Genomic DNA, 26,067 nt, shown 5'->3' on the forward strand with positions numbered 1-26,067 from the left:
TTGCCTCTCCTCGTGTCCCTGCAAGCCGCGGCAGGTTTGCAGCTTGCTACTTACGCAAGCGCCCTGGAGACCCCGGCTCCTTGCGTTGGCCAGTTCTGCAGCCCGCCGAGCCATTTCCACTTTGTAAGAGCCAGGAGGGGTCCAGCCAATACCTCTGGTCAGGTTCAAGTCTGATTTGTACTTGACCTTGGGGGATGGGGAGAAGCAAGATGGATGTGTCAGCGGGGTCGGGGGTACTTTGGCCACAGGATGCACAGGCTCAAAGGGGGCTGTGATATGGAGACTGTTGTTACAAAAGCCAGGAATTCACTTTAGCTAAGAGCCCCCTGACACTGAAGACCCAGTGTGCTGTGAGCTGGGCCAGCATGTTACCAACATGCATCTTTCCCTTCAAGTGATGGCAGCAGCAATGGGGGTGGTGGGTGGGGAGACCTGGTTCCAGTCTGAGCTCCTACCTTAACTCGCTCTGTGGCCTTGGTCATCCCCCTTCTTTGGGCTTCAGTTTCCTCCCAGAGAGAAAAGTCTAGGGCTGGGTGAAGTAACTACTAAGAGCATGGGCTCAGATCGGATGGGGTTCATATCCCAAGTCTGCCACTCATTAGCTGTGTGACCTTGAGAAAGTTACTTAACCTCTCTAAGCCTCATGTTCCTCATCTGTAAAATGGGGGCAATAATGGGGTTGTTGTGAGGGCCACATGGCAGGCACAATGCCTGGAAAGCATTTGGCACAGAGCCTGGCCCACGGCAAGAACTTGATAAATAGCAGGCATTGTTATTATTTCCTCTAAAACTGAAGTATTAGGTGTCCTGGATTCTCTCTCAGCCTGGCTCCTCCCAGAGGTGACATGAATGTGAGATGATGACCATCTCTTTTGAAGAGGCACCGAAGGGCCTCAGCCAGGCGGGTGAGGGCAGCTTACATCACTCTGCAGCTGGTGGGCCTTCTGAGCATGCTTCAGGCCCAGCTGCTCCGGGTCGCAGGTGGGCTGGGGCAGGGGTTGCCTGTAGCACACGTCGCTGGCCAGCTGCTGGCTCCTCTTGGCCTGGAGAAAGCCAGGCTGGTCTACTCGGCTGTGGAACTGGGACCGACTCTTAGCAAAGTCCTTCCTGTACTCATTGTCACTCTGGAGTTTGCCAACGCTGAGGAAATGTCTCATCCTTGGGTCATCATCGATGCTGCGGAACCCGATCTGCAGGCCCCGGTCCCGCAGGAAGGCCTCTTTGTACCGGAACTGCAGGTCAGAAGAGCAGAGATGGGTCAGGGCGCCCACTTCTCCCCCTGGAGCCAGCCCACAGATGCTCAGCAGGAAGTTCAACAATGGGTTTAAGGGCACAGCTTTGGATTCAAGTAGACCTGGCATCCGTATCTCCCCCTGCTACCTTCTAACAGTGTGGTCTTGGGCCAGTTACCAAGTCTCTCTAAGTCTCAGTTTCCCCACCTGATAAAATGGGATCATGAACCCCCACTCCACTGAGAAGATTCGGTGAGATGGGGGGTTAGCTTCATGGCCGGCGCTGAGTGGTGGCTGCTGGTATTATTGCTGCTGTAACTCATAATCCAACAGGAAGAGAAGTGCGGCCATTCTTTCAGCAGCCACTGTTCCCTTGATTCTTTTCAGCTTTCAGGAACCCAGTCCAGTGCACCTCAAACCATTGATAGTGAAGAAATGGATTCACTTTGTTTTGCTTTTTAAACTTCCGATCCATTAAAATCCAATATGTGACCTTACTGCATGAAACTGGTACATAGTAGTACCACGTGCATTTGAAAACACCCAGCTGGCTTCCCCACCGCTCAATGAGATAAATGCACCGGTCACACACTTGGATGTCACAATGTCCAACTGCTAAAAATGTTTCCAAGTGCTTGCTCTTGATTTCTGTGCTCAATTCATTGTGGACCAGTAGCGAGCCATTTGTGAATGCTCACAGAGCTAGTCAAAGATGCCTTCCGCTTCCATAATAACAGCTGCCATGTGCTGAACATCTGCTATGTGCACGACACGGAAAACCATTTTGTTTTCATTCCTACCTCAATCCTGGGATATAAGTATTAGATCCTTATTTCGTAGATGTAGACATTTGAGTTCAGAGAATTTAAGCAACTTGCCCAAGACCACAGAGCCAATTCCTAAGTTGACTGAGCTACAATCTGAACTCAAGTCAATCTAGGGGAAAAACTCAAACTATTTCTACCCTTTCCCACTGCAGTTCAGCTAAAAGAGTCCATTATTGAAGATCAACAAATCAACATGTTAATTGATTTCTAGGTACACATATACCAGTTTTTAAGAGTGACTCTTTTAAAAGAAAGGGAGCAGGAAATAGCGACCTTCCCTAATTCCATACTTCTGGCTGAGAATCTAGAAAAGAAAACCTATTTTTTTCTTTCATTTGAGACACTTGTTCAGTTTTGGTTCCTGGTGCTTTGCCTTTCAGCAGAAGTGGGGAAACCAGAGTCAAACCTATCAGCGATAGGAGGAGAGAGGGTGCACGATCTCTTACGTCACTGGCGATCTCCCTGGACGCCCGTGCAGTCTGGAATGGGATGGCATCCAACCGGAAGTCATAGCCACCAGCCCGGGTCTGTTCCCAAGAGTTTTTGTAGACTTTCTAGGTAAGAAAAACAAAGGAACGAGTGAGCAGGGGTTCGCCCCATGTCTGCCATGTCGTTGGATCTCAGTGGGAGCAGTTCCTAAACCCTCTGCTTGGTTGGTACCCAGAATGGCAGGACTCACGGCCCCATGTCCATCCTGGGGACCTCCCCAGCTCCGGGATCGGTGGGGCTGGCCACCAAGGGCTTCAGCACTAAGCCCAATCTGAGCGTTACGCCCTGCCCTTGTGGGTTTTGGGGTCTGTGGGTCTGGCCCGATTGCCACATCCCGTTGGTACCTGAGGCCCCCGTCCCGCCCCTTCCTGTGTTTGCGTTTACTTCCAGTGCCTCAGGTTGGCAGCTTCTAGATGCCAGAACTCAAAGTTCATAAGCTCTATTTCTTCCTACACACTTAAAATACTGTTCCTTGGGTCCTGGTCCCCATGTGTTCGTTAGCTCCACTGACTTCCTGGGGGCCTCCTGGCTACCGTCGGTGCCGTGTTACCCCATCGCTAGGAACCACACCGCCTCCCATATGCACCCCGGGTGCCTGCGCCGAGTGAGGGAAGAGCCTTCATCTAAGTTAAATTGAACGTCAAGAACCTGACCGAGTTCCTGACCCACGTATTTCACATCTTCCGCTTTCACTTTTTCCCTTTTCAAGTTGTTCTCGCACACCCTCCGGGAGTCTGTAATCACATCCTCTTAGACCTCAGGCAGACCCACATACCGACAGAGGCATCAAAATCTCCCATGCCTTTATGTAGCTAATTTTTTTTTTTTTCAAGATAATGGAATGGCTCCATGAAAGGAGTCATCTGGAGGTCCCACTGGAGGATCTGTCCTTTATTCAGCCACAGAGAAGGGAGACAGCAGGAGAGGCACATCGCCAGCAGATGACAAAGTGACAGCCCCAGGTCACGTCGGTTGCTCACGCTTTCAGTGAGCCATAGCAGGTCAGGGCGCCCTTAAGAACCTTACTTTTGTCACTTAGAAAGGGAGGTCAAGGCTAGGGCTCTGCTCTACAGAGGACTGGGGCGGGGGGGGGGGAGGATTAAGCAAAGTAGCAGTGGCAGATAAAAAGATAAAAGCCTCACCTACCCTACAACTAACTGGGCCTGGAACTAGAAGGGATCACAAAGCGCTTGGGCCAAGCACGGTAGATCTTGTCACTTTTGTGTCCTGCTGCCCCCCTCACCTGTATCATCACCTGTAACTCCAACATCCAACACCACGAACCAGAAGCCAAATATCTACTATGTTCAAGGACCTTAAAATACGGAACCAATAATCGTTGGAGTAATGACCTAATTGAGGAATCTTAAACAGGGCCCAAATGATTAGCTTTACTAGTCACTATTGAGATTAGATTTACTGGTCACTATTGAGAGCCACGTAGAAGGGGAGGAACATTCAGAAAACGAGAGATCGACCATCCCCTTTAGCCCCGTGCGTCCTGTTTTGGGGATCCACATACGCTAGAGCAGCAAACAGAGTCAATCCCTTATCGTTCATTCCCTGGAGATCAGGGACCGTCGTTGCCTTCCTAACAAGAGCCTCCACACCAGAGCTGGACGAGACGATGTCGCCAAACTTTACCCAGCACCAAACTCCAACGTCACCCCACTTCGGCGTCCAGTGTACCCCAGCTTCCAAGTTTCTTTAGCTGAGGTCAACTAGAGAGCGTGGCCCAAATTGGGGTTCTCACCACGGCACTGGCTCCCTTTGTCTTGGTCACTTCTCCCTGTATACTATTTGCGTGATTGTCATCACTTCCTCCCTGAGTTTTTTATTCTGTGGAGGTTTTTGCCTTGCCACTGGGAGCCTTTAGATTCTGCAGGCTCTTTGATTTGGAACCCTGGGCATTCCTCTTCTTTATCACAGTGGGCACAGTTTTGTCCTCATCCTCACACATTAGAGTCATTTGATTTTTAGTTATTTCGGCTGCCTTACACATCTCAATGGCTTTCTTTGCCCAGGAAGGTCACTTTCCCTCCACATCCTTCTCACGCAGCACTTGATCCAATCATGCCTCTTCTCCACGCCCCTGAAGAAGTGCTCTTTCAAAAGGGGTTCATGAGTTCTCCACGTCCGCATGCCCTGGTGGCTAATTTCAGCTCCGGGACTCTACAGACTGGTGTCCCTCGTGAGAGGAAAGATGCTTCTGTCACCAGCCCGGAATGGCTGTCTTGCTTAAGGTGGGCCCCACACGGGCTGGCAGTTTTATCCCAGTTTCCAGGGCTGTGTGGGCATCCAATAGTTTCTCACATGGAGGCCTGGCCTTCCCCCATGCTCGAAGCATTAATGAGACGGATGTTTTGTCCGAGTTCTGCCAAGGGGGAGGTCCCGCTTCCCCCAGATGGAGGTCAGCCCACCAGAGCTACTGTTCTAAAATTATCCATCGCTCGTCTCTCAAAAGCCTCAAATGGTCATAATAACTCATATTTACAAAGCACCATCGCATTCACCGCGTGGGATCCCACAGGGCTTTACAAACGCAACAAACTAATACACACGCTAACTAGAAGGCGCCTCTCGCCAACCCCTGCGAGGCAGCCACCTCTGGGGTGAACGGTAGCAGCTGTTGATCTGCATGGAGCCCCAGGACACAATGGCCGGGCCAGGGAGGGAAGAATGGCAGGCTCTGGGAGGCCCCACGCAGCCCCAGGCTGACACACTCAGCCTGTGTTATTCTGATCTGACGGTGTTTTTTGATCCCGCCGCCCGTGCTACCTGTTATCCCGGGATCACAGCTTTGCTGGCCGAGCTGCCGCCTATTCTATTACAACCAGGGGCCTCCAACCCCTGCTAACAACAAGCCTGGGTTTAGGAAACTGCATCTTGGTTATGCATGCAAAGGGCACACACCCAAGGGACACCGAAGTGTTGGAGGCTACAGCCCAAAGCACAAAGGAGCAAACTGTATTCGGACCCAATGGGCCACGAATGCAGTGTCTTTCCAAACTATGGGTGAGAGAGAGACACTCTGAATGGCTAAGGAGGGGTGTCCCAGAAACAAACAGAGCAGGCGTCTACACCTGCCAGGGCCGGGGCCACCCCTGTGAGTGTGACCCGGCGCCCCACTGAGCTCTCTGCAGCTTTGTCCACAAGCAGAAGGAAAAACGGGCATCGGCAGCCCAGCTCCACCCCCACTTCACAGCTGAGGAAACTGAGGCCCAGCAAGGAAAGCGACTCAAAATCCTACATGCAGCTTGCCCCACTCTTTCTCTCCAGTGTTCCTTCTGTTCCAAGTTCTACTTCCCAAGACTTTTTTTTTTTTATTAACAAATAACATCCAGTTTGGGCACAGATAATCTGACAGGAACAGGCACACCCCCAGGAACTGCGGTTCACTTACATCGCTCAGGTGCAGAGCATTGAGGCGGGCTCTGGCGAAATCGGGGTGGTCGGGGATCAGGGTGTATCTGTGCAGGGATTCCGCGTCCCCCGACCTGTACAGGCGCTGCGGGTAAGACAGACTCACGGTCAGCGGAGAACTACGCTTGCCGAAAGCACAGGTGTGGAGCAGGCTGATCCCTCTCCTGCCCCTCCCGCTCTAGTGCCCACCTGGCCCACAGGGGCAGAGCCCAGCCTGCATGTGGAGAGCACCCCTCCAGAGCCCACCATCTGACGGAGGGCCCACGTGGCCAGAGCCAGGCTGGGTGGCTGCTTCTAAACAGACCCTGTTTAAAATAGTCATCAAGATCTGCTCCACAAACCAAGCTCCTGATTGGCCATATTTGTGTGCTTTACAAACAGTATAAGGAGTGTGGATACTTCAGAGAATCTTTGCAACTGAGCAGTGTTCAAGCTTTTTACCAATAACGAGATGCCTCAGTGCCTTTGTTATTTAACATTAAGAAGACACAACAGCTAATTAATCTTTTTAAATAAAATAGCTTAATATGCGTTCAGAAAATTAAAGTTTTCGAAGTCCACCTGGGTCCCAGGAAGACACGATTTTAAAACTCGAGCTTTAACTTAGTTGCTTATTTTCAGAGCAGTGATCTAAGAATTGCAGACACTTTCAGTAAGTTTTTGAGTCTTATCTATTTTTAGAGAGGAAAGTTTAATATTTAATATTGCGATCCTTTCTCAAATTCAGTTTGGGCTCTCGAAATGTGAGCTGGTCGGCACAGCATTTGGACTCTGCATGAGGATGGTCAGCTTTGTCATTGTGTGTGTGCAGAGATAAACCCTTTGACAATTCCAGAGAAAAAAATATTTCACTTCCTATTCTTTGAAATAAATACAGGAGAGAGGAAATGGGGCTAAGTCATACAGAGAGTAAAGCAGAAAGAAGCTTTTAATATAGCTGTTCTTTTTTTTTTTTTTTCCTCTAACTGGGTTATGTTAAGCTTAAAATTCCATTACCATCTATCAACAATTAAGATGTATTTGATCCAGTGTCTGGGAAAGAGTTGTCAGTAATACTTGCTATTGTTATTATTATGAATCGAGCCATAATAAGAGGCATTTATTGAGTACTTACTATGTCCCAGATACATGCTAAAAGCAAGTGCTTTTATTTATTTAATCCTCACTTAATTCACTTAATCTTTTGAAATGGTTGCGATCCTTACCCTCCTTTCCAACAAGAGGACAGAGATTAGAAGCGATTAAGTTACTGGCTCAAGACCGCCCAGGTAGTAGACACAAGGTTTGCACTCACATCTATCCTAATTAGAGCCCAGGTTCTTAAGCACTGGCCACTGAGTAGCTCTACCTGCCACCGCGTGCCTGGGACGAGTGACGAGAAAACACCCACCTCATTGCAGTGCACGTAGCTGTTCTTGGCATGAATTAGGTCCGGAGAGTCGACCACCGAGGTGAACTTGATACTGTCTGGTTTTTTACGGTATTTGGTCTGGAAGAGGAAGACAAAGGTTCCCACAAAACAGTCGAACACGGTGTATTTTTTTGGGATGCAGCTGCACCCCACCTACTTAATACTAAACATGACAATGACATTGTTGGAAAACAAGTCTCTCCTCTTGGTGGGCACGTAACAAGAATACGGAAGAGACCCAAGCTGCCTCTGGGATAAGGAACATTCTATGTGTATTTACTCTCCTGAAAAAAAAAAAAAAAAGCGGGGGGCGGGGGGTGGGGGCTGCAAAATACCAGATCTTGTCACAAGGAATTCAGTAGTGGGCAGGATTCAGCATCAATGTGGCCCGGCCGGGACCCTGTCCAAGCAAGTTCTGTTTTTAAGAAATTGAAGAAGACAGTGCCGCCCTCGAGAGAATCCCAGGGCGAGAACCCCCCAGCTGCGGGAGTTCAGTTAATGTAAGTATCACTGTGCACTGTTCAACCCCATCTGGAGTCAGAGAACCCCTGGATGCCGGACATTCTGAGTACATTCAGTAGGTGGGTAGCAAAGACTGTGCCTCGCCCCCATGAAAATCATGGGTTTAGATCATAAATGTACATAATGTATCTATTGAGGATCTTCTAAAGCATCTTCTTCCATCTTTCACTGCCCATCTGGAACCTGTCTTTCACGTCTCAGCAAGTGAATTCATTTGAAGAGAAATCTTGTTCCATTTTGGGATTTGGTTAATGACCCCCAAAACACTGGGAATCCAGTGGCCATTGGGGCCCTCTTGGGACCTCCGCCCCCGAAGCAGATTCCCTCTTCAGAAGGCAGGGAGTGCTAGGTTGCATTAGTGGTCGAGTCGGTTTGAGGGTACCTCACTGATGAGTTCTCCAGCTTTCTTGGCACTCTCTATCTGCGGGGAACTCAGCGCCAGCCATCCTGCCCCTTTCATGCCCATCAGGTCTGACCTGTAGCGCAACTGCAGGAAGAAAAGCATTGGCTTTTATCAGGAGAGCATCTAACCCATTGGGGCATTCGTAATAACATTCCATCATGACATTTCATCGTCTTCATCGGGAGCGCATTCTGCGTTACGTCGAATTGTTTGGATTTGTGCATTCTGCCAGGAATTAAATAATGGAGCATAGGTAAGATACGAGAAGGCCACACCAGTGAACTGGCAGGACCGGAAGCGGAGGGGACTGGCCACTTACTTATAGGAGGAGCTGAGATGTGCCACAGCCCAAGCACATCCGGGTGGTGAGGTGACCAACCAGCGGCCGAAATCGAAACATTTACATGCTCAGTTGATAAATGTGCTCTGAGCTCTGGATCAGACCTGCTGTGACTCAGAGCAAATCACTGTACCAAAATATGACTCAGTTCCTCTCTGTGATGCCCGAAGGTCACAGCCACTATGTTCTTAAGAAAACACCTGAGGAGCCCTCGGGCAGAAACCACTCTGTGAATTCGATTTTTTTTCCCCTCGTGGCAGTGAGTGGGGGTGGGGAGGACAATTCTAGCAGGACTCTAAAAACTGGAATAAACTTAAATACAATCAGCTAATAAATAGTGTAAGCCATTTTAATCTTTCTGTGCCTCAGTTTACTCCCTCCCACTGTTACTCGTGATTTGCTTACATCGCAAAAATGGGCTAAGCCTTATCCATTTTTCTCATTTTAAGGACTCAGAAGATGAAAAACTACAACATCATTCACGGGAGAAAATCATAAGTGCTGCTTAAAGACAATGGTCTGATTAGGTGTTCTCCTGAAACCTCAGACCTTATCACTGTTCCTCCCTCTGCCCACCCTTACCTACAACAAGGCAGTTGCAAGAATGTTTTCCTTCTACTTTATGGAAATTAGGCATTTTTAAAGGTGGAAAAAGACTCTCTAAGGAAATCTAAAATCTGGATGTAAACGAAGTTGATAGCATTTCTCTAATTTAGATATAAGCTCCGCTGTAACGCCAAATATCACTCCAGAAATCAGCCTCTCAGCCTTTTTAGTTGTCTTTCATTTCAGGATTCACAGCGTTCCTCACAGCTGGCCTCAAAGAGGGCCCGTTTCTGATCTACTGTCTGCTGGTTAATGCCCTGTGCAAATTCGACTCTGCTTTCCAACTGGTGCAGGGAGACATCAGTCGGGTTCAGGAGCAGGTTTCAAAACCCCATGTCAGTAAGATGGCTTTTTAGACCGCGATCTTTCAGTCTACACCGGCAAAGCTTTTGCCTTCCACTCTGATAAAGAACAGAGAAAATTGGATAAATTTCTAAGTTAGAGAGAATAATCCTACAGGGCCTCTTCACAGCCGGGCCTTGCTCCTTTCATAATCGAGATGAAGTGGGGAACGCTCTTTCAACTCGTCTTTTGTTGAGCTGAGCAGTACAATCGCAGGTAAGTCAGAAAGCAAGATACGGGTTCCCCAAAGATCTGACTGCGCCTCAGACTCTCTTATAAATGGATTGTCTATTGATATTTCAGCTCCCAGCCCAGCTTTGACTATTCACGCAGACCCTAAAAACAACACGCCTGCCCCAGACTTCACGATAAAAGAGGGGGAGGGAGGAAGGGAGTTGAGAAGGAGCAGCTGCTGGAAGATGGTCTCCAAGACGGATTCTAAGATAATAAGAGACCTTCTCAAGCTGCCCCGCTGAATCTGGCATCCCCAGGGGGCAGCCTTACTGACTTCCCTTGTACATATATGAAGGCCTGGAAGTCACCTGCAGATTCACATTTGGGGTTTCCTGGCACCCCCATTTTGGAGCACGGCGTTACAAATGCACAAGCTGTGGGTCTCAGTCGCTGAGACCCACATGCAAACAATTGCACCCAGGAGGTGGCCAGGGGGAGGGTATAGTTGTCATAGTAATAAGAATCATTGTAATCATCACCTTGCATCAGATATATGCTGCTTTAGACTCATTAACTCATTCTGTTCACACACTGTCCTGCGAGGGAGGGGTTCTTATTCCCATCCACAGGATGATTTTGGTGCTCACATGATTGTTCAGATCCTCAGAAGAGCCACCAGGAGCTGTCCTCTGGACATGACACTCTGGTCTTAAAGACAGCCCTCAGGAGTCAGGGCACCCGGGTTCCTAATCCAGCCGCCTGGGAGAGCTGAGGAGCCACGGCCAGAATCCAGAGGCAAGAGCTCGGCTTTGCCTCTTCTTACGCTCTCATTGTATGGTCTTGAGCGAGTCATTTCCCTGCCAGCTTGTGACGCTGGGTAAAAGTCACTCAAGACTACAGGTGCATCCATTGCTGCATCTGTAAAAATGGGCCTAATACTAGTACCTATCTAGATATTAGAGATAGTTGGTGCAAAATATTTAAACAAATGCCTGGCCCGGAATAAGTGTTCCCCATATCGTGGGGTCTACCATTCACAGCATCTTTGTCCGGATCCCCAAATGAATAAGCACGAAGTTTAAATAACAATGCATGAAATATAAAATGTATCCCGTTTTGTAAAATGTTAGCCTAACATTGCCAACTACCATTTCTTGGGAAGGATTCTTCTTTTTAGACTGTTTTTTCCTACCCTTTTCTTTTAATGTTAAAATTATCTTTCTTTTCAGAAGTAACAGAGCAATAAATGGTACCTTGGGGTAGTGTTTAGTTTTGTTTTGTTTTTTCTTTTTCCTTACTTGGTAAAATAAAAACCTGACATTATGTTGATGCCACCATTTTACAAACATTTACAAACAATGAAGCCTGAAATTGGAAATTACCAATCAAACTGAAACTCTGTCCTTTTTCCGTGGAGAGATGGAGGCCTAGAAAGTACAGAGACTGCTGAAGGACACACAGCCAGGGAGCGGCAAAGCTGGGCTTCCAAAGCACATCTTCGGGCTCCCAGCTAGGGCCCTCTCACCTCTCCCAAGTGGCCTCCGTATCTTCATTAGGGGCCTGTCCTGTCTCAGAAGGATGCTCTCCTGCCCAGAACGAGCCACTGACAAGAGCTCCCACGCCATCCTACGAGCTCTTCCTGGGGGCTGCAGGATGGCCTTCTCTCCAGTGGAAGGCCTTTCTAAGATGAAGTTAGATGGAGCTTCAGTCCTCACGTCCCCCGTGTGAGCCCAATGAACTCACCCTGCTCCACGCTGGACCTGATATTGAATAATGCAGTACTGCAGTTCCAGCAAATCGTAACAATAATTAGGTGACAATCAAATTCATTCGATCATTCTGTCATACTTCCTCATCGATTGTGTGTTTATAAGCTCTGTCTCTGCCATAACTAAACCAAGAGCAATCACGGCTTGAGGGAGACCAGACCAGAAGGCTTGGTGTAGAGACCATAAGCAAAATAGCCAACACTTACTGGCATGTTTCTATGGACAGGCTCTGTGCTGAGTGCTTCATAGAGACCAGTTATCAACTGAGATTCTCAATCAGGCACGGTTTTTGTCCCCCAGGTACATTTGGCAATATTTTAAGACATTTTTGACTGTCGCTCTGGGGGAGAAGAGGTGTTCTTGGTATCTCGTGGGTAGAGGCCAGGATGGTGCAAGACATAAAAAAGGCCCCAGGACAAGGAATTATCCAGCCTCAAATGTCAACAGTGCCAGAGCTGAGAAACCCCGATGTGGACGAGGAGGGTCAATGTGACAACCATCCCATGGGTTATGTTCTAGAATGAGAGCGCCTTCCTCCTGGGCACGCTGTGGGGGCCCAGAGAGGTGATGTGCGCGAAGCCAGTAAGAGCTGACCACAGCCACGTGATCATTATCACCATGTCCCAGCTGAGCAAAAAAAGCCTTGGCGGGGACATGGGACTGACTCTGAAAACGCTGACTCCAGAGCCTTCCACGGTGACATGGGCCAGGCTGGTGCTACCCACCACCCTGTTTGGTGCCTTTGCTCTGCAAGAGGGGCGGGGACCTCCTCTTTCTGGGCCTCGCTGTCTACATCTGAGCGGCAGGAAGCGTGGAGCGCCTGCAGTGAGCTCCCTGAGGAACAGCAGCTTGGTTAAAAGTGTGGGTTCTGGAGCCAGAGCTGCCCCGGCACCTCCGACAAGGCCTCATCTTCAAAACTGGAGTAACAACTGTCCCCACCTCGCAGCGCTGCAGCGGGGGTGACCGCGATGGCAAGCAGCCCGGAAGGATCCGCTACAGTTAAAATTGCTCTTCTCCTGTCATCGCCATCACCCCTTCCATCCGCGGCCGAGCCCCCCTTCTCTCTCGGGCCCCGTCCCCTGCAACGTCCTCCTCGCTCACCCCCGTGCTTCCCTCTGGCCCCGAACACGCTGAAGCTGCCTCTGCTCTGGGCCTTGGCCTGTGCATTTGCTATTCTGCTTGCTGGACTGCTCTGTCCCCTTCCAGCATCTTCTTCAGTCTTTGCTCAGATGGTACCTTTTCAATGGGAACCACCCCGACCGCCCCTTTTAAATCGCACGTGTGCAGGTACGTACACACTCGCAGCCTCCTACCCCACGGCCCTGCTTCGTTTGTCTCCATAGCAGGTATCACTGTCCAACGCACTAAATATTTTACTTATAGTGTTTTATCTCCCTTTTCTATAATGCAAACTCCACGAGCACAGGAGTTTTCTGACCGTCTTGTTGACCACTGTACCCTCAGCATCTAGACTGATGCATGGTACCTGGTAGGTGATCAATAAGCTTCTGCCAAATGATTGATTGAATAAGTCCAACCTAGATAACACAGACTGAGCAAGTCATCCCAGCGTGGTGGGAGGAGGAAGGCTGGGGGCTGGCATGTGACCCACACAAGGCTCCACTCACCTCACTCTGCAGGGCGTGAGCTTTCTTGGCCCAGGCCATTTTCAGGTCCTCAGGTAGCGCCGTGAACTCGTGGCACTGTGTCCTGTAGTCATGGTCACTGGCCAGGGCCTGGGCCTTCCTGGCGTGGACCAGGTGCACCATGTCCAAGGGCAGGTGGCACTGGGCTTGGCTGTCCACTGCCGCCCTCCTGTACTGACGCTCGCTCTGCAGCTGGCCCATCCGCCGGCAGTGCCGGAGCCGGGGGTCATCGTCCACACCCTGGACTCCAATCAGCCTCCCTCGCTCCTTCACAAAGTCATGTCTGTAGAGAAACTGAAAGGGGAGGATCAGCCAGTCAGGAGCCGACATCGGTCCTGCTAAATCCTATTTGAGCATTTCCATTGTAGACCCTAGAAAAATCACCTGTTCTTATACTAGGAGGTGATGATTATAACAAAAAACAGTGAGGTCGGCATGCTTCCTCCCTGAGGGATGAACAATTAAAACATCCCCCATTCCTCCTTTCTAATTATAACCAGATCCTCAGAACCAAAGTAAGGGCCCTACTCCCCTTACATGTCCAGTGGCCAAAAGGAATTTATCAAAAACACGTAAAAGAGAAACGTGGGCTTTATCCATTCGCACATGGCAAAACATTCAGCCCAAAAGACAGGATCCATTTATTGGAAAGCCACATTTTCTGTGATTCGTTTGTGAGAAAGAGAAAGTCACCTTCATGTCCCAAAGCTATGGACATTATTGACGGAGTGGCTGAAACGCAGCCGGCAAATCCTAACGCCAACATGCGACACTACAGAGAGCCAGGAGGGGGGTGTGTCAGGGCTGTATTACAATTTCTACCGCGAGGCCTCTTTCTAATTCTGGGCGAAGTTAGAAAACAGGCTGTTCACAGGTTACAGGGGGTGGTTGCCTAGACATCGCAATTAGACAGAAACCGTAATCTCCTTTCTGCTGGAGACCCTCGCCTGAATTTAGCTTCTCATTAACAAAAGCTTTCTTTCCCTCCCTCCATCAAAGAATCTCATTCATAACTAATATATTCTGCAGGTGACATCCTGTCTCACATGGTGATAGATTTGCTTTAATTCGGAAAATCAGCCGTAGACATCGTTTTACATGAAGTTAACAGAAATTAGGCAAGATGGAAGGTCATATCATTCCACTCACATCGCTGGCTATATCTCCAGAGACCCGAGCAGCTCGGAAGGGGAGAGCGTCTATTGTCAGCTTGTAGCCTTGAGCACGGAGATTACGCCCAGATTCCTTGTATTTTGCCTACAGTAGGAACACATGTAGACCTTCTTTTTAAAAAAAAAAAATACATGAATCAACGAACAAAGGCTACTCCTTTCACTTGTACTACAATGTTCCAGAATCAATTTCTGACAAGCAAAAGCTTTTTATTTTGTGGAGAAAATCTCATTAGCACACATGCCGTACTGGGCTCTGACACGTATGTACACAACACATTTGTGAAAAGGTATATTTAATGTGAGCATCTAAATGACACATTTTTTTTTTTTTAAGTTTCTGTGAACGCCAGAAGGGTTACTGTTAGATCACATCACAGACACAGACACACGTGGCTTTGGAGCATGCATGAACTTTCGCCACAAGAAAGGCTTACATCACTCAAATTGGCCGCGTTTGTTTTCGCTCGGACAAACTCCGGCAGACCCAGAGTCATTGTGTATTGGTGTCTTGCATCTTCCCCGGCTGCTCTGTAGAGGCGCTGGGACAAAGAAAAAAGGAAGGAAGGAAGGAAGGAAGGAAGGAAGGAAGGAAGGAAGGAAGGAAGGAAGGAAGGAAGGAAGGAAGGAAGGAAGGAAGGAAGGAAGGAAAAGAAAAAGAAGATAAGAGCTGTGCACTTCTGCAGAGCTAGAGGTCCCTCGTTTGCCATTGGGGAACGCGTCTGTAAAAGGCCATTTGTTGTGTCTCGGTCATACCTTCGGCCCTGGAGAAGATATTTCTTTCAAAGAAGACAGTCTTTCATGAGTCCAATCAAGTGATATAAAAAGAATACGTAAGAAGTTGCAAGTGGCTTTTGATAGGGTTCAGGACATGTTTCTCTAAAACGCGGCACCTTGGCATATTGAATATTTTAAGCTGAAGGAACGTGAGACATGCAGGTGCTAGAAGGACTCTCTCTGACCTTCTCCCCTGAAGCAAGTCGCGAGACCCTCCAGCGAGGGGTGCCCTCCCTGCACCCGAGGAGAAGAGCATCTTCACCTCTGAAGACGGAGGGGTGCAGAGAGGAATGTGAGCGAGCAGACCTTGCTAAGTGTCCCCCCGGTGCCTACACTCAGCTTACACCCTTCCGTCCTGTCACATTTTCCCAGAACTCCGCACTCTTCATCAAAACTAGTATAAACGCGCTCGGGTTTAACCGTTTCTTTGGGTCTTCATTTCCTTATGAAGACTCCCATAACACGTAAAGCTTATAGTAAATATCCTTTTTACTTGTTATACTTTTTTTTTCTTGTTAATCTGTCTTTTTTTTTTTTTTTTTTTTTTTTACATAGCCCCAGCCCCAGAACCTAAGATGGGTAAAGAAAAAGATATTTTTTCTTCCCCTACACTTTGCTCAATCATAGAATGAAGAAAGAAAAACATGCTCTCAAGGTTCCCTCCATTGCAGACCTGGGGAATTTAGGAGAAACTCTGCAATGCATAAGGGAGGTTGGCAGACCCCGGTCTGCATCCTTCACTAAAGTCTTGGATGCTTCTGTGGGTGAAATGACGTCCATGCTGCCCCAGGTGGCCGCATCCAATACAAAAATGTCTGCTCTCATGATTAAAAATAGGTCTGTGGTTGTTGAGTCCTCCAAGCCCAAAGGCCATCATAAGAGGCATTGTTACTCCACAGTACCCAGCTCGCAAAGCAGGCAGAAAAGGTGAAATAGCAATTTAAAATTGGTAACAGCACTATACAAGCCTGTCAGACGTTCTTACCCCAAGCTGTCATTTCTTCCTTTTTGACTTGAGGTGAGAGTGGGAACTAATAATATAAATAGCCAAAACTCAACTGATTTCTAAAAGTTAGAGTCAGAAGGAGAATCTTAAAAAGTAAAGATGATGTAAAATTTAATTCTCTGCCAAGTTCACTTTCTATTTCCAACTCGTAAGAGAGCCACTAAGAGGAAGTAGGACCGGAACGATGGTGTTATATAATGAGATTCCTTCCCCTTGGCCCCCCTCCCCATTAGAGATATTAAAGTGCGACTTGGGTAAACAGTGAATGAGAAGAAGATGAGGGAGGAATTTGAAAAGCCCGACAAACACCATACTGGAGAACTGTCCTTGACTAACCACAAATCCTCCTTATAATTATCATCAGAATGATGACGTATAAGTGCTTAGCCAATATTTGCCTTAATGGACAGACTGGTACTTCTCAAACTTTAATGCACAAAGGAAACAGGTGAGGACCTTGTTAAAGGGCCAGGTGGATTCAGCGGGTCGGGGATGGGGCCTGAGGCTCAGCATTTCTAATGAGCTCCCAGGACACGATGATGCTGCTGGTCTGTTACTGCCCTTGGGTAGCAAGACTACAGACTTAACCAGATTTCCAGCTGGGCCTTCTTTCCTGCTGGAAAACATTTAGGCTCTGTGAAATGGCGTTTCTTTTCTTCTAAACCTCCATACGAACACCCATGCTTTCTACCACTAACCTCCTCCGACCCACAAATATTCACACATATTTTTCACAATCTAGCAGTTTTGTAAAAGTCCATTCCCAAGGCATCAGGAGATGTTTACCTCATTCGCGAGCTGGTTGCTGAGTTTCGCATGAAGGAGGCTGGGAGTGTCTGTCACAGCTGTGTACTTGAACGACTGCGGATGCTGACGATATTTACTCTGGATTCACACATGAGAAGGAATAAGGAGATTCGGTAAGGTATAAAACCAGAACTTACTGAGATGAAGAAGCAGAAAGGACAGGATGGACTAACTCGGATACTTGACAGCAGGAAAGGGAGATCTAGTCTTTTGCCATGAATGTGAACATGACTATTGAAACTCGAGTTTTGCTCTCAACCTTTGCCTGCTAGAAATCCAGGGAGTGTACTAAAGATAACTGCAGCTTAAAATATACACAAGCCTGCACCCACCCCGGGAGACCAGGATTCAGTAACTTGTTGGAGGACCCAGGCCTCTGTATTTTTTTTTTTTAAGTTTCTTCAAGGGATTCTGATACACCACAAGGTTTAGAACCATTCGCTTTAGAGATTTCACTGGAAAAGCAAAACACAGAGTTATAGCTAAATTTCCACAGTGAAGACAATTCCGCTTGCCCAGAGTTCCTAGTCAATGTGTGAACAAACCGTAGCCCATCTGATGCCCCCAGGCTGGCCACTGACCACCTTTTACTTTCAGTGCCCACCTGTCCTTGCATCTACCATGAATGGCAGTCCCAAAGTTCCCTCAGGGGTGAGCAAGATTCCTCAGGATTCAAAGAGCTGAGAATTCTAGACTTCTGTATTTTTACCAAGAAATTATAGCCAAGCTTATAGCAACTATTTCATATCCAGCCACCAGAGAAAGCACAATGCTTAAATGAGCGCTAATCCTCACAAAAACTACACAGAGGAGGTGCGAGTGTCCCCATTTGACTGATTAAAAAGGTGAGGCTCAGAGAGGGCAGGTGGCTGGTTAGAGGTCACACAGCGAATGAGTGCTGGCCCAGAATCTTAATCTCCCTCTGTTGGTCTCCGCCGCCTGCCCACTTCACATCATACTACAGGGCCAGTCTCCAAGGGACACGAGGAAAGTGCCTCCTCGTGTTATTCACATATAAGAGTCAGTGAATCATTCTTATATGTTAATAGAGGAACCGACTCCATATCTGCAAAGCTGCCTTGAACGACACTCAGTCTGAATGAAGAATCCAGGAAGAAAGGCCGGGGAACAAGTTCCGCAGTGAGTCCTCAGGGCAAAGGGTGTAACATGTAACTCGTTTTCGCAGTCAGGAGGAAAGCGATTGCTCCTCTGCTAGGAAAACATACTTGACACCCGCCCCTCACCCACTCCGGTCCCCAGTTACCTCACTGATGAGCTCAGACGCTCTCTTTCTCCCTTCGATCTCTAACGTGCCTGGAATGACGCAGGCGACACCCCGCATAAAGTTCAGGTCCGACCGGTATGCGTTCTACAAGGAACAACACAGAAACGCCAAATTCTCAGAACTGGGACGCACGGAGAAACCAGAGGACCCGCGACCGGATGGAGTCCTAACTAGAACTCAGGGCCAAGCCGGTCTCTGCAGATAGCTCACACTCAGCAGATGCACAAATGCCTCTTAGTAATCACTCATTAGGAAAACAAAAATGTAGGTCAGAAGAAAATAACCCCGCTGTCACTCGTCTCAGTGGCTGTTAGAGGAACGGTCGGCTGATTGTTATTTTAATGTGGGCAATCAAAAATAAACGCTAGAGAGGACCGTGGTTAGAAAATCAGTTGTCTTGGGGCAAGTGTGGCAATGGTTTAATAGGTCTGCTACAACAAAACCCAGCGGCAGAGGGTGGCATTAATTAATCATGGGTTAAGAAAGGACTAATAAATGAATCCTGGATTATCTATCTGGCAAAGGCCTGTCTGAGCCTGTGTGAGTGGGGGCAAGCGTGGGTACCTGAGTGACTTGGCTGACAGTTTAAAGGGTCCCCGGATTCACTTCCCTTCAGCCACCGAGGCACCCCTGGGTGTGCTGCCTTCCAATCGCCATCACAACAAGAGGTGCTCAGGTGACATCAGGCCCCTGAGCTGAGCGTGGCAGCTCCCCATCCCTACAGCTGCTCTCAGGTTCCTGACAGTTTATGTCATTCCATAAACGCTGTACACACACACACAGAATTTGAACAGTTGACAGATACCCAGATCTGAGCGCCGCTCAGCGCGCAGGCACTGCCAAACCGGGAAGCGGGTTTGGTGCATTGTTTTCTTTTCTGACACAGGCCCCATTACTTGCAAAGCTCACAGCGTGAAAACCCAGCGAGCTGGGAAGTAAGGTGAGTACCAGACAGGATGCTGCTGCCAGTTAGGACGAGACATCCTGTATCTCTTTGGGAGTGGGGAACTCCTTGGTGCTCCTGACTCTCCTGGGCCTGCCAGCCCCACGAAACGGGTGGGGCGGGCCCAGAATGCGCATCCAGAATCAGCGCCCCTTTCTCATTTATGGCAAGAAAGGGCGAGCTACTGAACTTCTTCGAGTCTCACTATAATTCCTCTGTAAAATGGGGACAGAGACGTTGGATAGAGGGTAGCTTTGAGGTTTAAATGAGATAATGCATGAAAACGAGGCTTGGAACTCAGCAGAAATACTCAATTAATGGTTGTTATTGTTTTTAGACCTGTGCAATTGTGCTTATTAAGAGGTAGGCAGGAACGCCGGGGTGGGGTGGTATTTCAAAAGGAACCCCAGATTTAGGATTCCTCATCTCTGGAGCTTCCTGCAGAGCCTGCTAGAGCTGGTAGGTCACAGTCTCACAGTCGAATGGGACAAGAAAGAGCCCCCGAGAGAGAGGTCAGGTCTTCTCACCTCACTCTGCAACTTGTGAGCTTTCTTGGCACAGCTGAGCCTCAGGTCTTCCTCCAAAGACGTGTACTGCGGGAGCGGGTGTCTGTAGTCCTGGTCGCTGGCCAGGCTCTGAGCCTTCCTGGCATGCACCAGGGTTATCATGTCCAACGGCAGATGGAACTGCGCCTTTGAGTGTTCGAAGCCTTTCTTGTAATTCACCTAGAGGGGCAGACAGATCAACAGAGGCGATTTCAAAGCCACTATTTGCATCAGGACCATCAGGGAGAATAACTGCAATGCCACTGTCCCGGGTAGGCCCAGGAGATATTCTTGGCAGGGCCAGGGCTCCTTTCCTGTGGGGACTGGCTTGGTAAGCAGGACGCGTCTCCACGTCCTGATGCTCACCGGCCCCAGCTCCTGAAGATCATCGATTGGAATGACAAAGCCCATGGTTCCCCCAGTTGGCGAAAATACAGAAGTTCGAGGGACAGATAAAACGTCGATGCTTTCCTTGCTCCTGACTTCGGCTCATTCCATTTTCCAGAGGTAAGAAGACACATGCCCTGCCACCACTGTTTCTTCCTTTCACCTTCTCAGGTGACACCAGAGAGCTTCCTCTCAAGCCAGCTTACAAAGCATCAGATAACCCCCCACTAGGAAACCTGGGAGCAGTGGATGGATGCTTGAAAAGCCAGTTCTGAGGGGTGGGTATTCCCAAGAGCCCAGCATCATGGGAGAGGAAGGGAGAGGCCCATTTCCAGACCATGAGCTCCGCTACGGTCCTTGGAGGAGCTGTGTACAGGCGCGTGAAGCTCACTCAGTGCCGCTGAGGAGTCAGATGCGTAATGGCCAGCTCTTCCTTCTCCATCCTTCCCATTGCATTCCTGAAGCTCCGGCCACCGCTGCCTAACCTCTCGCTCCCACCTCTGCTAATCCTCCTCTCACCCCGGGATAATTCATGCCCAACCCTATACGCTAAGGTCGGCATCACAGAACAGAAAAGAAATAACGTGAGAAGAGGGGCCACTGAGGCGGAGAACGTGCGAAGCTGTGGAAAGGGAGCAATGCGGAGCCGGTTCTGCGGCCTGGCTCTGCCCGCTTCTAGCTGATCTTAGACCATGGGCTGAGTCTTCATCAGTAGACTCGGGACGAATAACAAGATGAAGTTCCTAGAGATTGTTTGGTGGTGAATGACACATGGCGTGTAAAAGCGTTAGGTCCTCTAGAACAGCGGTCCCCACCCTTTTTGGAACCAGGGACTGGTGCTCCCATGAGAACCTAATGCCTGATGATCTGAGGTGGCGCTGAGGTGGCGATGCTAGCGCTGGGGAGCGGCTGCAAATACAGGTGATGCTTCACTCGCTCACCTGCTGCTCGCCTTCTGTTATGCATGTGCCAGCATCCAGAGGGACAAAGTCGAGGGTTGCAAATGCAGAGGCCTCTGGGAGGCAGACAGGTGGCGTAAATGAGTGAAGGAGGAAGTGGGGGCTGCATAACCCCCACTTAGGAGCTCTTAGGAATGGACTTCAACTGCAGCCAGGAGGACTCTACGTCCGGCTTCTGGCCAGAAGTCCAAAACTTTTATACGAAACTTTCCATCTTTAAGGTTTGCAATTAAATTACTTTGCAGACCAAACAAAACAACTCCACAGTCTAACTCTAGCCCGCAGGCTCTCCATTTGTGGCCACTGGTCACAAAATCATAGAATGCCCAGCCCAGAGGGGAGCTAAGGCGTCAGCTAACCCAACTCTTCACTTGACCGAGGAAGAAGCTAAAACCCAGAGGAACCAACGGACCTGATCACCTGATCATACCACAGAGCTAGTTAGGACAGAGCCGGTACCCACAACCAGCACAAATGGCATCAGCTGGCTGTGCATTCTGGGGGGCGGCGAGCGCAGCTCTGTTGCATTCTCTCGCACTTACTTCACTCTGCAGCGAGCTCGCGTACACTGAATGTGCAAGGCTGATATCGTCTTCCAAGCTCCGGGAGCCAAGCATCTGCCCTTTCATTTTCTCAAATGCCTCTTTGTATTTGTACTAAAGGGAAAGAGAACAGGAGAGAGTAACAGCTCAGGGACAAGGGACACGGAATGGAAGAGGTGGGTATTGGACGAAAATGTTTTGTTCTTTTGACAGTAACTGGGTGAGTTAAAAGAAACGCGTGGGAGTCGTCAGAAGGCCTATTCTTTCATATGCAAGACTCCCAATGACTAAAGGGCTGGGATATGAAATGGCAGACGAGTTAGCACTTGGGCCGCCCACGCTGGAAGAAGGTGGGTGCATTGTTAACAGTCTCTTCACGTGGACTTGCTTTAGGAAAACGCTTGGCGGAGGGTGCATTTCATCTGCCCAGGGTCCATATTTACCATCCAGCATCTGGCTTTATACCCCAGCAAGGGAATTTTTTGTTATAGGGTATGTTCTTTCTCACTGGTCGTTATCTGACAGCCCTAACACAGTCAGTTGGGGGAGGAGAGGATATTATCCACAGGCAAAAGAAAGCAGGGGTTAGGGGCCAAAGGGAATAAAAATTGGTTAGGATTAAACATTATCACAGTAATGGAGGTGGATGCTCACATCACTTATGATTTCACCAGAAGCCTTTGCTGCCTGGAACGGAATGGCATCCAATCTCAGTTTATAACCACCGTCTCGAAGTTTGCTCCAGGATTCCTTATATCGTGTCTGTTGGGAAGATATGCACGAATAAAGACCGTCATGTGACCTGGTGGTTTACCAAACTCCCATTTCCAACGTGGGAATTGAATCTGTTGTGGGTTTTTTTTTTTTTTTTTTTTCCCCACTCGGGAGTCAGAGATGACTGGGGCTTAGCAAAAATCAACAAAGAGCTGGATCCTGCCTTGTGCCTACCTTTGGAGGGGACAGCCATGGGAGGGGGAAGGGGATTTAAAAAGTAAGAGCTTTAAAGACAGATAGACCCATATTTCCCTGAGCAGCAAGTTGATTGGAAGAAAGAGGCATGAGCTGTATGCGTGTGGCTCTTTATGTACGATGAAGAGAACTCAGCTGTCTCTGTCAGAGAACAGGAAGTCTCTCTTTGGCACACCCCATGGATACACTCACCTATATTCTGACGCCCCCAAATTCCAGCCCCTCAAAACAAATGCCCTTCGAAATAACGCAGTTTTCCCAGTCTCATTCTTGTAAATGAGCTTGACTTTTCTCCAGGAGCAACTACCACCTATATAGTTTGCAGGGCCCAGTACAAATGAGAACATGGGGCCTCTTGTTCAAAAATGTCACATATTCCAAATGGTGACAGCAGAACATCAAACCAAGCACAGGGCCCTTCTGAGCACAAGATGCTGTGCAACTGCACAGGGCCCCCAGATCTCCTGTAATTAAAACCGGTGCCTTTCCATCATCCTCACCTCACTGATATTCATGGCATTCAGCTTGGCCAGCAGGACTTCCGGGAGGTCAGCAGTTTGTGTGTAATGATGCTTTATGCTTTCTCCTTGTTCCTTGTATAACCTCTGTGGGTAGAAGGAGGTTTTACATTAAACCCAGAAGCCTTCCCCATGCAGCCACCAGCCAAATTAAACTCCAGGAGACAAGGGCGCTGCAGCTGCCACCTCCCCAAAGAGACAGGATCATGGGCACCCTGCCTCCACCTAGATCTCACAGCTAGCGGGGTGACATGCATTTCATTCTCTCCCAAGTTCTACTTCCCACCTCAGAACATGACAGGCTGAAACTTTCTCTCAGTTAACGCTCTACCTGTAGCACATTGCTGATGGTTGTCAAACGAGCAATGAGATCTCGTTAACATCCGGTAATTTTGTTATAATCTATAAGCTATGAGAGGGCATCAAAATTCAGGAGGCATGAGAGAGAGTGGCTCTTCCATAGGTCAGGTTTTCCCTGGCCTTATTTCAATCCTTATGCCCTCTCCCATCTCAAGGATTCTTGTGCTAATAAATGTCTCCTGGGTGGGTTGGGGGTGCTATTCTCCCAGAACTCTGATTTGGGCTTATGATATTCTAGTCCTTAGCAATGACACATGGAGTTGGCAGCAGCCACCAGAGAAAGTTTCTGAACTGGACTTTTTTCCATCCCACATCTTATTAGATGTGTCCAGGTTTCTACGTATCACAGCAGTGCCCCCTAGAGTTGGTTAGGGTAAGGAAGAGGCAGATATTGTTTTTCTGAATACAAAAGTTCTTGTTTCTCTGAACTCAATTTGATTCCGATGCGCCGACTATCAAGAAATGATAAATTCCTAAACCTTCAAGTTTATAAATCATCCCCAAATATATCTCGTCTGATAGGCGCTCAGGCCATTTCAGAATGCCTGTCGAATAAGGCACAATCAGCATAATTTGCTCAAATGGGAAACAAAGGAGAAAATGTTGAAACCCTTCCAAGGTTTGTAAATTTTCATCATGGCAAGTTGACTGGTTTGGAGATTTAAAGAGCATATCTGCCCTGCACAGAGGGCTGTGGGCCTTTCTCAGTATAATCAGCCACACAGGGCTGATTCATGTCCGAAAGTGAATTTTTATAGGACTTCATCATTCAAATTAGTCTCCAAAGAACCCTGCGCTGAGAGGACAAAATGCCAGATCTTGGTTTCGCATTGAAAACAGAATATGGGTGATGGCTTGTAAATTTAGTCTAATGTACATGCATCAGACCCAAATCATTTTCAAAGTCTCGGGGAAATTCAGAGAAGAATTCCTGCCCTTAACTCCCAAGGAGCTCTGAGCATTGCTTCAGTGTTCCTATTATCAAAAATTTCACCCAGAAATTCCAGTTCTGAAAACAACACTTTAAAACATGAGGAGAGGAGAAAAGGCCCCATCAGAGACAAATCTTCCAGACATGCAAACAGGAAGGAATGAGAGCATCAGGGCCATGGGGTGGCGGAGCCCCAGTTGGCATCCTAAGAGTGGTAACACGCCATTTGCATCCTAATAAGGAAGCACCCCACTAAGGTGCACCTCCACAAAGGACAAGGAGTTCCTTCATCCTTAGAACAACAGAAGGAGCAAGCCAAGAACCCCTCGGCTTCAATCGCAGTGTCGAAAGAAGAGCCCACTCTTGGAGTTGTAATGTATATACATTATCACTTACATCCACTGCTTGGGTATAACTAATTCTGGCCTGGACCATCTCCGGAGTGTCTTTAATACTGGTAAACTTCAAAGCATCTGGATGCTGACGGTACTTCTTCTGTTGAGCAGAAAAAGATCAAAGCTGTGAATTTTGTGCTGCTCTTTCATGCCATTTGAAAGAGAAAATCATAGGTTGCTTGAGATTAGAGTGAATTTGTGAACATAATTATTATTCGGCTTCCTCCATCTTTATATCCTAGGTGGCTTCCGGTTAATATTTGTTTCGATTTAAGAATAACCTCATGTCAATTAACATTAAAGTATTTCTACCTGGTGCAAAGAAAACATCTCAAAATTAAAGGTTATACCAGTAAAATACTGTAGGATATGCATTTTAGGAAAGAGTTTTTTTGTTTTTTATATAGGCTTCAAATACTGTCACACAGTTGTTGACGTATCTTAGTTCACATCTCCCAAGGAAGAAAGACCATTCATAGTTACATTTATCAATTGAAGCTTTCTATTTTCTTTTCACTAAAAGACTTGGCAGAGAATATCACAGTCAAAACTCTCATGTTTAACAATCAGTGATCGTACACTATCCAATCGCTTTAGAACCTCGTTCACTTAATATCCACAATAATTCTTTAAAATGTTATTATTACAGGAAAAAAGTTGATAATATTGAAAGGAGTCATTATACAATTTGAAAGACACTTATTAAAATAAAAACAAATACCAAGAACTTCAAATGCTGGCAAAGACCTAGAAACCCAATTTTGATTCTAAAAATTATGCTTAAGTTAATTTCTAGGGCTTTTATTTTTTTCTTCAATCAAACTATATTTCCAGGGGACTACCTTAATGGAATTCTTCATTGTATCTTTTCTCAAATCAAACAATTATTTATAAACACTTCCTAATACGTAGGGTTGGATTTTTGCATACTGGGTTGTCTCAAGAAGACACAGCTCAATATCCAGCCAGATGGAGCCTATCACCTATTCTTGTAAATAAAGTTTTATTGGAACACAGCCATGCTCATTCATTTATGTACTGTGTATGTCTACTTTCACGCTACAATGGCAGAATTGAATAGTTGTGACAGAAACCCGGTGGCCCACAGAACCAAAAATATTTACTATCTGACCCTTTACAAAAAACGTTTACTGTCTCCTGCTTTAAATGATAGGGGTGTGTGTGTGTGTGTGTGTGTGTGTGTGTGTCCGCGCGCATGCGCCTTTGTGCTTCTTTCTACAGTGCCTCGCATTCCCTCTCAAAATTAAAAGGTCAACCCAACTTGAC

General features: G+C 47.8%; 1 protein-coding gene across 6 annotated transcripts in view; it reads right to left on the reverse strand.

Annotated features, from left to right (window-relative positions):
• LOC107511706 (nebulin related anchoring protein) overlaps positions 1 to 26,067 on the reverse strand; it is a 67,180-nt gene that overhangs the window by 890 nt on the left and 40,223 nt on the right. For all 6 annotated transcript variants that reach the window (XM_016146349.2, XM_016146350.2, XM_016146348.2 and 3 more), the window contains 16 exons: positions 24,782 to 24,880; positions 23,077 to 23,181; positions 22,262 to 22,369; positions 21,608 to 21,721; positions 19,702 to 19,899; positions 18,211 to 18,315; positions 16,926 to 17,024; positions 14,794 to 14,898; positions 14,334 to 14,441; positions 13,167 to 13,478; positions 8,287 to 8,391; positions 7,362 to 7,460; positions 5,952 to 6,056; positions 2,506 to 2,613; positions 921 to 1,232; positions 55 to 186 (listed from right to left, as the gene is read on the reverse strand). In XM_016146349.2, the coding sequence (XP_016001835.2) occupies positions 55 to 186; positions 921 to 1,232; positions 2,506 to 2,613; positions 5,952 to 6,056; positions 7,362 to 7,460; positions 8,287 to 8,391; positions 13,167 to 13,478; positions 14,334 to 14,441; positions 14,794 to 14,898; positions 16,926 to 17,024; positions 18,211 to 18,315; positions 19,702 to 19,899; positions 21,608 to 21,721; positions 22,262 to 22,369; positions 23,077 to 23,181; positions 24,782 to 24,880 (2,214 nt within the window). The remainder of the gene's footprint in view (positions 1 to 54; positions 187 to 920; positions 1,233 to 2,505; positions 2,614 to 5,951; positions 6,057 to 7,361; positions 7,461 to 8,286; positions 8,392 to 13,166; positions 13,479 to 14,333; positions 14,442 to 14,793; positions 14,899 to 16,925; positions 17,025 to 18,210; positions 18,316 to 19,701; positions 19,900 to 21,607; positions 21,722 to 22,261; positions 22,370 to 23,076; positions 23,182 to 24,781; positions 24,881 to 26,067) is intronic.

The sequence above is a fragment of the Rousettus aegyptiacus genome, unplaced genomic scaffold, assembly GCF_014176215.1.
Source record: "Rousettus aegyptiacus isolate mRouAeg1 unplaced genomic scaffold, mRouAeg1.p scaffold_m13_p_6, whole genome shotgun sequence".
Taxonomy (NCBI): domain Eukaryota; kingdom Metazoa; phylum Chordata; class Mammalia; order Chiroptera; family Pteropodidae; genus Rousettus; species Rousettus aegyptiacus.